Source organism: Pollachius pollachius, assembly GCF_949987615.1.
Source record: "Pollachius pollachius genome assembly, chromosome: 17".
NCBI classification, from domain to species: domain Eukaryota; kingdom Metazoa; phylum Chordata; class Actinopteri; order Gadiformes; family Gadidae; genus Pollachius; species Pollachius pollachius.
Genome location: NC_136950.1, coordinates 2608392 through 2624083, shown reverse-complemented (window position 1 = coordinate 2624083; position 15692 = coordinate 2608392). Strand labels below are relative to the sequence as shown.

The window sequence follows — 15692 nt, the reverse complement described above, 5'->3', positions numbered from 1 at the left end:
CTTAGTAACAACCTATGGCGACCGCGCAGGAAGTGGCGCGCAGATCAACTGTTGAATGAGTATATCCTGACGTTGTTATCCGTCCTGTGAAGCGCCTGACCTCCTCTTCTATTATCAATGCATTATATTTACAGTTGTCATCGCACAACACAGAGGAGCGGCACAGGACGGCTCGGTGCTCATCACGCCTTTCCATCGGGACTGACCGTGAGGTAAACTATGGAGTGCTTTCTAGCTATGTGATGTTGTGGCGCATCATATCGAGCTTGCTGTGGCGGAAAACACGTCAACTTTTATGAAGATTTAATTTGTGCAGAGGAGTTTAAGAAGGGCGATATCCCTCTGTCATTAGATATCGTCATGAAGTCTGGACGCCTGCAGCCCAGCCACGGGAAGAGGTCTGCCCGGCCCAAGAAGGCCGCCGCGCGTAGGGATTGGGTTGTGAGTGTTAGTTACAGCATCAGAACCACTTACACTAACTACTTACACATGGGGATGATAGTGAACCTGCCTGTCCTTTATCGTTGTTGTTGCAGAGCACCGTCAACGACCTCTCTGTGCACAAGTCGACGCCAGCCGAACTGGTGAGAAGATGCACGGACAGTGTTTATTACTAGTTCACTCCACGCACATACTTATACCTAGCCCTGTGTGTGTGTGTGTGTGTGTGTGTGTGTGTTTTTATGTGTCTAGGTCAACCGCCATGAGATCCACAAGTCCCACAACGCTGCGGTGGCCAAGTGGGAGCTGAAGGAGAAGAGTGTCAGGAGGTGCCACAGGGTCCTGGGGACCCCCTCCCCCATGGACCAGGCCAGCCTCAGCATCATCCGGGAGGTGGGGGGTCTCCTGGCTCACACCATATCACGTTTGGTCATGAAACAAAGCATGGGCTCATTTTTTATCATTATTTTGTTTATTATAAATGGAATGCATTTAAGAGCTTTATAGTGTGTGGCTCACATTCACTCATTCATACACCCATTTAAACACCCATCCACCCATTCGTACATACACCCATTCATACACACATTCAGTAAGCGTGAGGGTCTTAATCAGGGACACCCTGACCCTCAGCCAGGGGGGGACGGGGAGACCCCCGCTCTACCTGCTGAGCCGCGGTCTCTAGTCTGAGCTGGTTTGGGTTCACCATGTCAGCAGGTCTTTACCTTGGGGACTGACAGTATGATAAACATGTTGTTCATGTCCATGTGGTGAGGTATGTCTGAGGTGTCATCAGTGTTCTGTTCTGCAGGTGTTCTCTGACCAGCTCTTGCTCCAGGATGTGTTGGCTCGCTCAGACAGAGCAATGGCTGTGGTCAAGGACCTGTTCGGAGATGCCCCGCGCAGACAGACAGGTAGATACTGATTGTATCCAGACAGACAGACAGAGAGGTAGATACTGACTGTATCCAGACAGACAGACAGACAGACAGACAGACAGACAGACAGACAGACAGACAGACAGACAGACAGACAGACAGACACTGACTGGATCCACACAGATAGACAGACAGGTAGACACTGACTGTATCCACACAGATACAGACAGATACTGACTGTATCCACACAGACAGATAGACAGACAGACAGGTAGATACTGACTGTATTCACACAGACAGACAGACACACCGGTATATACTGACTGTATAACTCAGAAAGACAGATATAGAGGTATATACAGACTGTATAACAAAGACAGACAGACAGATACTGACTCTGTATCCACACAGACTGACAGACACACAGGTATATACTGACTGTATAACTCAGAAAGACAGACACAGAGGTATATACTGACTGTATAACACAGACAGACATGTAAATGCTCACTGTATCCACATAGACAGTTAGATACTGATTGTTTCCACACAGACAGACAGATAGACAGATACTGACTGTAGCCACACAGACAGACAGACAGACAGACACAGGTATATACTAGCTGTATAACACAAAATGACAGACAGACACACAGGTATACTGACTGCATAACACACACACAGGTAGACACTGTCTGTATCCACACAGACAAAGACAGATACTGACTGTATCCACACAGACAGGTATATACTGACTGTATCCACACAGCCAGACAGACACACAGGTATATACTGACTGTAAAACTCAGACAGATAGACACAGAGGCATATACTGACTGTATAACACAGACAGGTAGATACTGACTGTATCCACATAGACAGACACGGGTATATACTAGCTGTATAACACAAAAAGATAGACAGACACACAGGTATACTGATTGTATAATAAAGACAGACACTTCCAGACACCACCTCCTCTGCCGCCTATATCAAAAATGGACTCCTAAAAATATTAACAGGCTTGTCATTTGTTAATAAACTCCTCCTATTTCCCTTTTCTGGTGACCATCATTCAGAATATTGTGTCTGTTTACCCACCTTTATCTGTAATAGCACCAGTGCTACAGTGCAGTTTCATTGAAACTTTGCACAGTGAACAAACCACGTTATTAGTGTGTTTTCACTGGACCTTAAGGCGTGTTTCCAGTGAGAACATTCACACCAGCACTGCATACAGCCGCTGTATATCTGCCAGGACAGCTCCAAACCTTAATTACCACCCATGGTATGGGGGGGGGCTGGGGCTTTCTATAGAGTGGCGAAGTCTATACTCTATAGACTTCCTATAGAGTACCGGAGTCCCATTTGCTCCGGTAAAGCCCATGGGACCTGTGAGATCGAAAAATATGGGTGGGTTTCAATGGAGAGAAAATAATTATCTTCTGGTCCCAGTCTTTATATGCCCCGGATTACACATATGTTGTTTGTGGATTTCAATGATATTTTTCATGTCAATAGTTTGACCGTTTATTGTGCAATTGTTCCGTTAAAGGCTGTACAGAAAACACAATGAGAAAGGCTACACGTCTCGTATGTGACGTCACGCTCCTTGCGACTGCCGTGGACAAGACAGACAATCTCCCCATCGGCATAACTGAAACTCTCCACATGCCCCGACTTATAATGGTTTTCACCTCTTCTGATGCTTTTATCCTCCCCTTGGAAAAATGCTGTGAAGTGGAGCAGAGAGATCGACGTGAGCTCCAAGTGCGGGTGGTGACGTATATCATTCGCGTCGAGAGCAGCGAAGAGCTGTACTTCACAAAGCGGCCTCACACAAAACCTAACATTATCAAACGTCGTGAAATTTTTTAGTTTTCTTTGCTTGAAAAATTATCATTTTAATCCACAAACAACATATGTGTAATCCAGGGCATATAAAGACTGGGCCCAGAATATAGTTACTTTCTCTCCATTGAAACCCATTCATATTTTTCGAAGTCCCATGGGTTCTACCGGAAGGGGCGTGACTTCGTCACTGTATAGGGGTTTGGCATGTCCCATTGAAATGAGAAGACCTGTTTTTTAATGAGGTGGCTCTGGAAAGGAGCATGGTGCTGCAGCCCCTTTAGAAGATGTTTGGGTCCAACCCTCATGCTTTATTTAGGTATTATTATATTATTTGTTTTTACCTGGCCCTGATGCAACCTAACCCTGCTGCAGATATAGAAGTGTGTCTCACCAGTTTGTCCTATATATGATAAAGATATAGAAGTGTGTTCTCATTAGTGTGTCCTGTATATGATGCAGTTATAGAAGTGTGTTCTCACCAGTGTGTCCTGTATATGAGGACATATAGAAGTGTCTTCTCACCAGTGTGTCCTGTATATGAGGACGTATAGAAGTGTGTTCTCACCAGTGTGTCCTCTATATGACCGCTTGCAGGACACCCCAAGGTGACGATGGCTCCGGACTGTGATTCTGACTCTGAGCTGCCGGTGGTCCGGAGAGCCGACCCCCCCACCCAGCTGTCTCTCCTCAGCCACTCAACAATGAATCAGCAGGTGTGTGTGTGTGTGTCTGTGTGTGTGTCTGTGTCTGTGTGTGTGTGTGTTCTAGGGAGGAGGGGGGCTTGTTATCCCCATGGTGATGACCCTCTGCATCGCTGTGATACTCTTTTGGTATCATCGTAGTGTGTGAGCGTCCAATTGGTGTGACGGCAGAACGTACTAAAACAGTCTCACAAGGAGAACGTTAGGGTAGGGGAATGCTCACCAACTGGTTGGTGGAGACTTGAGAAAACATAGAATCTTAGTCCCGGTGGCTCTAAATGATGTTCCTATTTCAGTATGGTGATATAACGCCTTATATTACTATGGTGAGGATTGAATAAGACATATTACCACATGATGAACAGAAAACGATCTTCCCCTTTAACATACCTTTTACAACTATACTGAAGTATGCTTTGTCTCCATGTATTTCTCTGTGATTTGTTTAGTATTGCGTTCACCAGATGAAGTAGAGCTTTTTGTTTTTGCTCCATTCCATCTGCAGGCTCTTAATGATCTGGAAGAGTCTGAGGGAGAGCACCGCGAAGAGAAGCCGCCTCCCGCTGCCATCGCTGGTCCAAGACCCAGGTGATGAGTCAGAGGTCTTCCTCAACCAGGGGGTCTGTGTTGAGGGGTAGTCATTGTGTGGTCTTACACTGGGTATTAGGGTGGTGTCAAAGACTGACCGCTGGTCTGAGGGTGGTGTTAAAGACTGACCCCTAGTCTGAGGGTCTATGGGTGGTGTTAAAGGTCCCATGGCATTCTACTTTATGGATGCTTTAATATAGGTATTAGTGGGCCCCTAACACAGTATTTAAAGACGTTCCCGAAATTCAGCCGTGGTGCAGAATTACAGCCACTACGAGCCAGTCGCACATTGAGCTTTCCCCATACGCGCCGTTTCGGTGTCTGTAGCTTTAATGGAAATGAGGAGGAGAGAGGCGGTTCAAGAAGGAGGCTGGGGGTGTGGCCCTGAGCAGCTTTTGGCCACGGTACCATGCGCTCTGTTTACAGTGAATGTATCGCAATGGCGAGGCGCACACAGCCTTTGGCTGTGTTCTGTAAATATTCTAGAACAATCCGGGTGGTCTGGCGGGACTCCTGGAGCTCTATATCTAAATAATATCATATTATGCATAAATATCTGCATGATATAATACATATTATCATGGCCAAAAGCTGTGTGCGCCTCCAGACGATATAATGAATCTCGAACGATTGCGTCGGATTCTCTGACGTCTCTGGTTCTTCCACTTCCACTTCCACATCAATCTGAAGTAGACTGAACAACGACATGGAGGAGAAAGGCATTGTAGCCCGCGATTGTCTCCCGCCGGAGCCCCGCTGCCCACTGACGAGATACCACCGCCTCGGAAGCGGGCAGCTTGCCTCGCGGCGATGGTGCCTCGCTGTTCATGTACTTCAGGGAGTCAAAGACAAAGTTCCTTTCCCCCCAATTCCTTCTCATCCATTGGCTGAGATAACCCCCACTACGAGTCTCATTGTGGAAATACCAGAGACATCAGAGAACCCGATGTTTTATGCGCCATAATAACAACAGAGGAACGGTTATCCAAATAACAAAGAAGTTTACAACAGTCGTAGCTCATTGGCTCATTGGCGAGCCAAATTCTCTCAGCGGGCAAAGCAGAGAAGGAGTCGGAGGGAACATTTCCATGTATGACCAAATCGGCGCGCCTAAGCTTTTTTTTTTTCAAAGGAAGAGCAGGATACCTAGTTCTCATTTTACACCTAACGCCATTTCTAGCTACTGGGGGACCATAGTCAGGCTAGGGGAACTCATATTAATGTTAGAAAACCTCATAAAGTGAAATTTTCATGCTATGGGATCTTTAAAGACTGACCCCTGATCTGAGGGTGGTGTTAAAGACAGACCCCTGGTCTGAGGGTGGTGTTATAGACTGAACGCTGGTCTGAGGGTGGTGTTAAAGACTGACCCCTGATGTTAAAGACTGACCGCTGGTCTGAGGGTGGTGTTAAAGACTGACCCCTGATGTTAAAGACTGACCGCTGGTCTGAGGGTGGTGTTAAAGACTGACCCCTGATGTTAAAGACTGATTGCTGGTCTGAGGGTGGTGTTATAGACTGCCCGCTGGTCTGAGGGTGGTGTTAAAGCCTGACCGCCTGTCTGAGGGTGGTGTTAAAGACTGACTGCTGGTCTGAGGGTGGTGTTGAAGCCTGACCCCTGGTCTGAGGTTGGTGTTTCCTCTGTACACGTTCTGCAGGTCTGACCTGTGCCGGATGAGAACCAGGAAGGGACCGGGTGGAGGGACCCCAGGTCCAAAGGCCAAGCCCAGCTCCAGTTCCAGAGGGTTGGGAGCCAGCGGGCAGACCCCCCCCGGGGCCCCAGCAACAGCTCCAGACCCAGCAGGTCAGTCTGTATGAAGACCAAAGGCTCATTGGTCACAACATGTGGGCCCCAAGAGCGTAGAAACACAGCAAGGATGTTGTGTTTGGTGCGTACTGGTTCATGCTGGTTTATTCTGGTTCTTGCAATAGCAAAACTCTTCGGAGAGTAGACTTTGTCAAACTGTTCTGTCTTCCACTGAAGCCCTCAACACCACGGTAGCAGTGCAGCAACTGTGCACCCGAACCAGCCAATCAGAGGCAGGGCAGGAGGCGGGGCCTGGCGTCCAGGACTCGCTGAACTCATCAGGTATTGGAGCAGGAAACTGGCTCTGTGGAAGCAAACAGCATTAATAATAAAGAACATGAACATACGGTATGTAGGGAAGAGGAACACTGTTGTATTGCTACAGTAAATGAGAATCCCCAAACAGACAAATATTTATTATTATAATAAAATACTCTCTGTTGGGCTGTAATAAAATGTGAATATATGTTCAGTAGGAAGTGAGAAATGATTCCTTTAAACCTGCATAAGCTCATCTTAAGTGAAACGAAGAGGAGAGCCCAGCGTTGAAGACCTTAGATCCTCATGTCTTCCTGTCTCCAAGGACGGCCCGGTGCTGCCCCCTGCAGGCAGAGGAAGACCCGCACCGCGCCGCGCGCCCCTGAAACCCCCGGGCTGCCGGACTGGTCCGCTGTCTCCCTGAGCGGGACCCGGTCCAGCCTGGACCTGCTGCAGGGCATGCTGGGCCGGGTGGAGGAGGACCTGGACTCCATGGGCCCCGAGGAGCCAGAGAGGGAGAGCCAGCCCTCCTCTGGGGCCGGACCGCCGCCCAGGACCCAGGGCCTCACGGGCTTCTCTGTGGCGCTGGTCTCCACCCTGGGCCGCGTGGTGCAGCTCCTCAGACAGGTGAGGCTGCTGCCGTGGGGGGGGCCGACCCTTACATCTCCACGAGGCCTGGTGGTCTCCCAGGTCCCCCAGCCTCTCCACGCCCTGACCAGAGGAGCACTTTGGTGCCCTGCATTGATAAGGTCACAAGGCCTCAGTCTGTTGTTCATCAGTAAAGAGGTCGCCTTTTACCATGTCTTCAAACTCCGTATTGATGAAATAAAACCAGACAAGGCATGTCAGCATGCCCATATCTTGTTAAGGAATTACGTACATTTTATTGTTTGAAAGTCAGATGGACCAAAAAATCCAAAAGAATCCCTTTGCCCTTCTATATGTAACGTTTGGTTTGAACATTCTAACATATTGTATGATTCTGTACGATTCTGGGAGTAAGGAATTAATTCAGCTCTGTCTGTCCGTCTGTCTGTCTGTCTCTCTCTCTCTCCTACAGAGGGAGGAGGAGGCACAGAGGGAGGTGGGTGAGAGGAGGCGTCTGGAGGAGGTGGTGCTGGATCAGAGGGGGCTGATAGATGCCCTCAGCGCAGAGAGCATGGCCCTGAGAGAGGAGAGCGCCGCCCTGCAGGTGAGGAACAGCTTGACACCCCCCTCACACACACACGCACACACACACACACACACACACACACACTGTCCAGACATCTCCCTAGGCAAACCAAACAGAAACACATTGTGTGTTTAGCCTTCAGGTTCCAATACATGGTCAGTTTATATCTATGTGCCAAATGCTGTGTACCTTTTTTATTAACTAAGACAGTACTCCAACTGTTGAGTGAGGGATCTGGTGAACATCATAATGATGTGACTCTTGTCTGCAACAAAACCTACAGGAATCGGTTTTGGTCCTGGTGAACTCATCACACATGTTCTGGATCCCCTGTACTTTAGAGCAGTGGTTCCTACTGTTATCTACAGGTGTAGCGCTAAAATGTAATCAATATGTTTCATGGACCACCTCAAATACAAAAGGTAAAAAATAGAGAAATACACATGCAGTGGGATGAGCGAGCGACTGCAGGAGGCCGGTGGGAGAGAAGGGGAAGGGAGGGAAGAGAAAGTCTGCAACGCTGCTCATGCTCCCAGTGGGTTTATTGAACACTAATGAACACAAAGCGTCAATGGGAAAATGACAATGGAAACGTGAGATGGAACGTACAAAGGAGCTTTATCTTTAAATCATAACAAGCCATAATACTGCATTTACTGAAACATTTGAAACAACAACACTACAACATTTATTTTCTTGACCAGGTGTGTCTCCGTCAGCGGACCTCTGAGCTGGAGCGGCGGCTGGACACGGTGGTGCAGGCACTGGGAGGACTGGACCTACTGGGAGGACTCCTGGGTGCTCCTAATGACTCTCTCCCACTTTCCCATAGCCCAGGTCTGAGGGCCCAGAGTGAACTTGAATGTGTCAAATAGAGATGTAAAGGATGTAAAGGATGAATGAAGCCGTGGTTTTTAAATCTCTGCCGTCCAATTAAACGCTTCTGTCTTCGTCAGTCCATCAACAGGAAACCTGGAGAATGTAGTTTCTGTGGGTTTCAATTCGTGTTCTTACTTCACTCTCGGCACCCAGAGGTTTAAAGACAACCCAAGGCTGTCAATAATCCACCACCACTAGCTGCTTGTCTCTAGTGATCAGCTGGTGAATAGTAGTCAAGTGTCTTCCTGGTCTGCAGTTGGTGGTAATCCCGTGGTCATCAACGTATTAGCGCTGTGTGTTGCGTGTGTGTTGTGTTAGCGGTGTGTGTCTTGTGTTAGCGGTGGGCTATGTGCTGTTTTAGAAGTGGGCTGTGTGTTGTGTTAGCAGTGGGTTGTGTGTTGTGTTAGTGGTGGGCTGTGTGTTGTGTTAGCGGTGGGCTGTGTGTTGTGTTAGCGGTGGGCTGTGTGTTGTGTTAGCGGTGGGCTGTGTGTTGTGTTAGCAGTGGGTTGTGTTAGCGGTTGTGTGATGTGTTAGCGGTGGGCTGTGTGTTGTGTTAGCGGTGGGCTGTGTGTCTTGTGTTAGTGGTGGGCTGTGTGTTGTGTTAGAGGTGGGCTGTGTGTTGTGTTAGCGGTGGGCTGTGTGTTGTGTTAGCGCTGGGCTGTGTGTTGTGTTAGCGCTGGGCTGTGTGTTGTGTTGGCGGTGGGCTGTGTGTTGTGTTAGCGATGTGTGTGTCTTGTGTTAGCGGTGGGCTGTGTGTTGTGTTAGCGGTGCGCTGTGTGTCTTGTGTTAGCGGTGCGCTGTGTGTGTTGTGTTAGCGGTGGGCTGTGTGTTGTGTTAGCGGTGTGTGTGTCTTGTGTTAGCGGTGGGCTGTGTGTGTTGTGTTAGCGGTGGGCTGTGTGTCTTGTGTTAGTGGTGGGCTGTGTCATGTGTTAGCGGTGCGCTGTGTGTCTTGTGTTAGCGGTGCGCTGTGTGTCTTGTGTTAGCGGTGCGCTGTGTGTCTTCTGTTAGCGGTGCGCTGTGTGTGTTGTGTTAGCGGTGCGCTGTGTGTCTTGTGTTAGCGGTGCGCTGTGTGTCTTGTGTTAACGGTGCGCTGTGTGTCTTGTGTTAGCGGTGGGCTTTGTGTCTTGTGTTAGTGGTGGGCTGTGTTAGCGATGCGTTGTGTGTCTTGTGTTAATGGTGCGCTATGTGTCTTGTGATAGCGGTGCGCTGTGTGTCTTGTGTTAGCGGTGCGCTGTGTGTCTTGTATTAGCGGTGGGCTGTGTGTCTTGTGTTAGCGGTGCGCTGTGTGTCTTGTGTTAGTGGTGTGCTGTGTGTCTTGTGTTAGCGGTGCGCTGTGTGTCTTGTGTTAGCGGTGGGCTGTGTGTCTTGTGTTAGCGGTGCGCTGTGTGTCTTGTGTTAGCGGTGGGCTGTGTGTCTTGTGTTAGCGGTGCACTGTGTGTCTTGTGTTAGCAGTGGGCTGTGTGTGTTGTTTTATCGGTGGGCTGTGTGTTGTGTTGGCGGAGGGCTGTGTGTTGTGTTGGCGGAGGGCTGTGTGTCTTGTGTTAGCGGTGGGCTGTGTGTTGTGTTCAGATTATGGGAGTGACTCGCTGTATGTCGGCTTCGAGCCCCGCCTGACCCATGGGCCCGCCTCCTCTGCTGTCCTGCTCTCCCCTCCCCAGCAGAGAGACCACCTGCCCCACGGCCCCCCAGGTGAGCTGCTGACAGAGGGGGCTCACTCACGCTCCTACACACAAGCTAAACGCTAACTGATCACGCTAAACGCGTCCTCGCTTCTGTTCTCCAGAGCGCGGCCCCAGTCCACGCTACGACCGCCCCCGGCACGGCGCCCGGGGTCACCGGGAGGTCGCCAGCCTCTCCTCCCCCCTCCCCCCGGCCCCCGTGACCTCTGACCCCGAGGGACGGCCCACCCTCTCAGAGGAGGCCCTGGTGGCGGAGATCACGCGGCTGAGCCAGCAGAACCAGCGCATCAAGGAGCAGCTCACCCAGGCCAGGGCTCTGGGGTCGGCCCTCAGCCGCTCCCCAGAATCCATCGCCGCCACAGCCTCCTCCTCCTCCTCCTGCTCCTCCTCCTCCACCCAGGCCAGGGCTCTTGGGTCGGCCCTCAGCCGCTCCCCAGACCCCGCCGCCACTGCCTCCTCCTCCTGCTGCTCCTCCCAGGCCAGGGGCTTCTGGTCCTCTGGCAGCACGGGGCGGGGGGCCCGGGGCAGGAGGGCTGAGTCTGCTGGCCCACAGAGGGAGACCCAGCAGGACCCCCTGATGGGAGGAGGACCGCTGCAGTCTCCGGAGGTACAGTAGACCCAGCAGGTTCTCCGGAGGTACAGTAGACCCAGCAGGTTCTCCGGAGGTACACTAGACCCAGCAGGTCTCCGGAGGTACACTAGACGCAGCAGGTCTCCGGAGGTACAGTAGACCCAGCAGGTTCTCCTTCTTTTCAGTAACGGGGTAATCTTACTAATTACTGTTGCCGTCGTTACAACACTGTAACCGTTACTGCACGTTAAATGCGGTGCGTTACTATGAAGTGATTGGAAAAAAATAAGTGTATACGAACGCACCTCTGGCTCCACACACAAACTGCTAGTGAGGAGACCGTTCGGGTTAACAACGAGATAGCTAATTATGATTTGCTAAGGCAGAGTCATGTTTCACGATGTGAGCCAATCGGAGCCAGTGTTTTTACACACAAGCGAGGACATGCGACACACACACACACACACACACACACACACACACACACACACACACACACACACACACACACACACACACACACACCAACGATGAAGCAGCAGAAATGGCGAGTCCAGAGCAATCCGATGAAGTTGGCATTATCAAGGTGGAGATATAAGCACTACTTCAAATTCATTGAGGTCAAATGCAAGAATGTGCATGTACCTAGCCCACCTGCCCTCCTCCCCTCCTGTCTCCTGTGCAGTCTGCAGGCTCGTGTGCGTCCAGCGGGGGCAGTGTGGAGCGGCGCCTCCTGGAGCTCAACAGGCAGAGTGCGGCGGCGAGGGGCCGACTGCTGGAACTCATAGAGCAGCAAAAGCAGAGTGCGTCCCCCGACTCCCCCTCCATCTCCCCCATCCCACCCTCTGCCCTCAGCCCCCTCTCAGAAGGTACATCAGAATACACGTTGGATACCACATAGATATTTATCTATTTTTACCTATTAATCTTTCTTGTTTCTTTCTTTGTTTGATCATCCATTGAACTGCTGTAACCCCCTATCCCAGGACCAGTTTGAAACTAGTTTTACACCAAACCGATTGAATGTTACATACACAAGTCGCAATATTGTAATTTACTTTGACCCCCAGGAGGAAGGACCCCAGAGTCGTCCATCTCACTGCCTGACCAGCAGAGATCCCAGGGCCGCGCTGGGAACCAGCTGTGAGTGGTGATTAAAGATCCCTCTGTTTTGTTTAAAGATCCCATATCATGCTTTTTTAGAGTTAATAATTGAATTAAGGGGTACTACCAGAATATGGTCACATGCCTGTATGTTAGAAATACCCCTTATTATTCACACACTGTTCATTTCTGCAAAAATCTATTTCAGCTTCTTTCAAAATGTTTCTGTTTAGTATCATGACGCTTTAAGGCCCCCCTCCAGAGTAGCCCGGTCTGCTGTGATTGGTCTGCACAGCAGACTTGTGATTGGTTGTTGCGTGTAGCAGGGAGGCGGGGTTTCTGCACTTCAGCACCGCCCACTGCACATTCTGACGTCTGACAGCACACTGTTACGGAAGTAAAGTTTGAGCGCAGATGAGCTGTTTCACACACTTACTGAAGGGCGTTCTCGGTGGGCTGAATACTCCCCCTGGCCCGGACTTAACACTCTAGAGCAAAGGGAAAAGTCAAAAAGCATGATATCACTGCTTTAAATAATAGCAGCACAGAGGGAGTGGTGTTATCTGAATATCATCCATGGTGTTCTAGTGAATACCAGCTGTGATGGTCGTAGGTACGAGTCCAGAGGGGCTGACCCAGCAGGGAGAAGGAGTATGTTGATGCTGATCCCCTAGCTCCCCGCGTTCTCCCTCCCTGTGTGTTCCTGGACCACGTTCATCGTTGAGCTCCAATGTCTTGTGGACGTATGCTTATCTTTGTGGTGCCAAGTTCGTTAGTTAACCTAAGATGGAGGGTGGTTATCTGGACACGGGTAAAGAATGATGCATGTATATAAGTCACTAAGTGTTGCCATTGTCAGTCAACACTGAAATCCTTCTGCATCCTATTGAGCGCTTAGTAAGGACCGCCTCTTTGTGGGGTTATCACTCCTGATTGGATCGAGTGTGAATGGGATACTAGAAAATGGGTTTTCTGTTAACATGGGGCCCATGTTACTGACCCAACACTTATATATCAACATATGGAATATATAACTATTTAAAACTTATTTTAACCAATAATATCGCTTACAGTACCTTCAACCATTTTCCTCCACGTGTGTGTGTGTGTGTGTGTGTGTGTGTGTGTGTGCGTGTGTGTGTGTGTGTGTGTGTGTGTGTGTGTGTGTGTGTGTGTGAGTGTGACAGACTTGCAGCAGTGAGCCAGGACAGCAGCAGGCCCAAGGTACCAAAATATACTAATGTTGAACCTAAAGGTTTGTTCTAAAATGTTGAATCCAGAGTGAGAGCAGGTCAGTTCCAGACACCGCGGTGTCTCCCCTCAGCCTTATGGTCCTCGGGGTGGTGCTCCTCTCTCAGGCCGGCGGCTGGGAGGAGAGCAAGCTGGCTCTGTGTTGTGTTGCAGACTGACTCTCATAAGTCTGTGTACCTCTCTCAGGAGGGGGGCTTGGAGAGGACAGGCAGGTTGGCTCTGTGTCGTGTTGCAGACAGACTCTAATAAGGACTGTGTTCAGTGTTGCCAGATTGGGTGGGAAATCTGGCCCCATCTGGCAACACTGTCTGTGTTCCTCTCAGGAGGAGGACCGTGGGAGGAGAGGCGTGCTTGTGTTGTGTTGCTCGTTGTTGTGTGGCTCTGTGTTGTGTTGCAGACTGACTCTCATAAGGACTGTGTTCCCCTCTCAGGAGGGGGGCGGTGACGGCTGGTTCGCCTTGTCCTCTCACCTGCACTAGAGGAGGAGCCGTGATGTTGTCCAGGGACTTCTAGGTGTTTAAGTGCTATATGCTGTGATTCCTCATCCATCGCTCTATGCAGTTTCTCTCTGTATTTTAAAACCAATAAATATATAAGAGGTTGCTTTCAAAAGCTAAATGTGTGTTGAGTTTTAATTGAGCTTCCAGTTTACTGACATTAGTTTACTGATGTCAGTCTAAAGTCCTGTTGGGAAAACAAAGGTTTGCTGTGAGCTATAACGACAATAATCAAACTATTTAAAACTTATTTTAACCAATAATATCGCTTACAGTACCTTCAACCATTTTCCTGTGTGTGTGTGCGTGTGTGTGTGTGTGCGCGTATGCGTGCGTGCGTGCGGGGGGCATAACCTATGGTCATTTCGTTGTAGCGGCCCTGTATTTAGTAAGAATCCATGTCTCCGGTGCTGCCTGAACGTGGTTGAGCTCGGGTCCTGGGAGCCGTGGAATCCGTTCTTGAGTCGAGGTATTCCGGCAACGTCAAGCTCCAAACTGGACCTGGTCAGACTTCGTTTAGCTCTGTGTTTAGTTTTTCTTTTGCAAGTGTGGCTATTCAGGGTAAATATAATTCTTGAGTTTCAGTGGAAGAAAGGTATAGCCTAAAACCTTATACAGAGAAAACTGCATTCATGTGTGCAACCCTTAACACATGCCCTTAAGCCCTCATACTCTGCCATAGCAGCATCAAAGTTGCTGTTTCTCATGAAGGCCAAAGCGTCTGGCAGCCCCAGTTCTGCCATGAAGGGGTTTCTCCAAACATCTGGACACGAGAGACGATCTGAAGCGTTTGTTTTTCATCGGCGCTGCTCCTATAAATATTGGGGGGGGGGGTGGTTGAACGAAATATTGTCAACACATCCATCAGGGGGCAGCATTGAGTGGTTAAAAAAACACGTTGCATAAGTGAGACCTAACCAGGGGTCTAAAATAATGGAGGTAGACCTAACTTAGATGGTAATGTACTTGGAGACACTGCTGGGTCTTATCAAAGAAGAATGCCTTATTGATAAAGCAAAACGGACGGAATTGATGTTCACAATCACAAAGTAATGCATCTGGGCTGATAACTGGTCTGTGCGTCAAAGTAAAAAGACGTGTTTAAACTGCCTCTTGTCTTATTAAAAAGACGTGTTTAAAAAACACTGCCTTGTGTCTAAGTAAAAAGACATGTTCCAACTGACTTATGTGTCTCAGTATAAAGACGTGTTTAAACTGCCTTGTGTGTCTCAGTATAAAGACGTGTTTAAACTGCCTTGCGTGTCATAATTCCAGAGCTGCCAAAGTGTCTCCGTGTGTTCGTACATCATTGTCTGGTTCAGATTGCTGAACTCATGTCTTTCTAGTTGTGTCCAAACCGGTTGTGCATCTAATCATTCTGGTGTGTTCTTTAGTGAGTCTTCCGCTGGAGACCGTAATGTACCTGAGGTGTAAGATGAAGACTAGATGAGCAAAGGACCGTGGTATACAGCTATAATATAAATTCAATTCAATTGTATTTGCATAGCCCTTGATCACGGTACAGTCTCAAAGGGCTTAACAGGCCATGTGTGTTTGACCCCCCTGACCCTAGCTTGCAAGAGGGCATGAAAAAACTCCCTTTATTTGCAAAGAATATGAAAGATATCTTGAGGAGGAACACAGAGTGGGGGATCCCTCCTTCCAGGGATGGTCAGCAGTACAATGGGTGCCATAATGGACAGACATATATACTGGCAAAACATGTTAAATCGGTGATGGGGTGCTGGCCGGTTAACCATATGGAGAGTCCAGGCGACACACCGTTAGAACTGACAGAATAATGAATTACAAGGGAAAAGTGCATACTGGAAATGTAGACCGGTGCTAATTTAGTAACAGCACAAACACACATTGATATCCTTTGTATAGAGCACACGGTGAGTGTGGGGGGATGATGACTGGTGGCTGTGTTGAGCTGTCTCCACCGGCTCCTCGGTCTTAACGTCCACTGGCTTGGATAAGTGCTCACTAAATGACCAACTGGTTCTA

At 49.2% G+C, this 15692-nt stretch overlaps 1 protein-coding gene across 1 annotated transcript; it reads left to right on the top strand.

The window, feature by feature from the left end:
• The first annotated feature begins 69 nt into the window (after positions 1-69).
• On the top strand, positions 70-13728 carry spice1 (spindle and centriole associated protein 1). The gene is made up of 18 exons (XM_079754343.1): positions 70-212; positions 353-441; positions 537-584; positions 694-834; positions 1253-1355; positions 3768-3886; positions 4380-4462; positions 6121-6266; positions 6447-6551; positions 6853-7154; positions 7588-7719; positions 8406-8538; positions 10150-10269; positions 10364-10866; positions 11516-11699; positions 11901-11973; positions 13122-13158; positions 13617-13728. The coding sequence occupies exons 2-18, from the start codon at positions 361-363 to the stop codon at positions 13662-13664; spliced, it is 2358 nt and encodes a 785-aa protein (XP_079610469.1). The 5' UTR covers positions 70-212; positions 353-360; the 3' UTR covers positions 13665-13728.
• The last annotated feature ends 1964 nt before the right edge of the window (positions 13729-15692 follow it).

Excerpts from the sequence above, each read along its gene's own strand:
- spice1 (XM_079754343.1), top strand. The coding sequence starts at position 361 with ATGAAGTCTGGACGCCTGCAGCCCAGCCACGGGAAGAGGTCTGCCCGG. Across the intron at positions 7,720-8,405 it reads AGGAGAGCGCCGCCCTGCAG|GTGTGTCTCCGTCAGCGGAC; the intron begins GTGAGGAACAGC and ends TTTCTTGACCAG. Across the intron at positions 10,867-11,515 it reads GACCGCTGCAGTCTCCGGAG|TCTGCAGGCTCGTGTGCGTC; the intron begins GTACAGTAGACC and ends TCTCCTGTGCAG.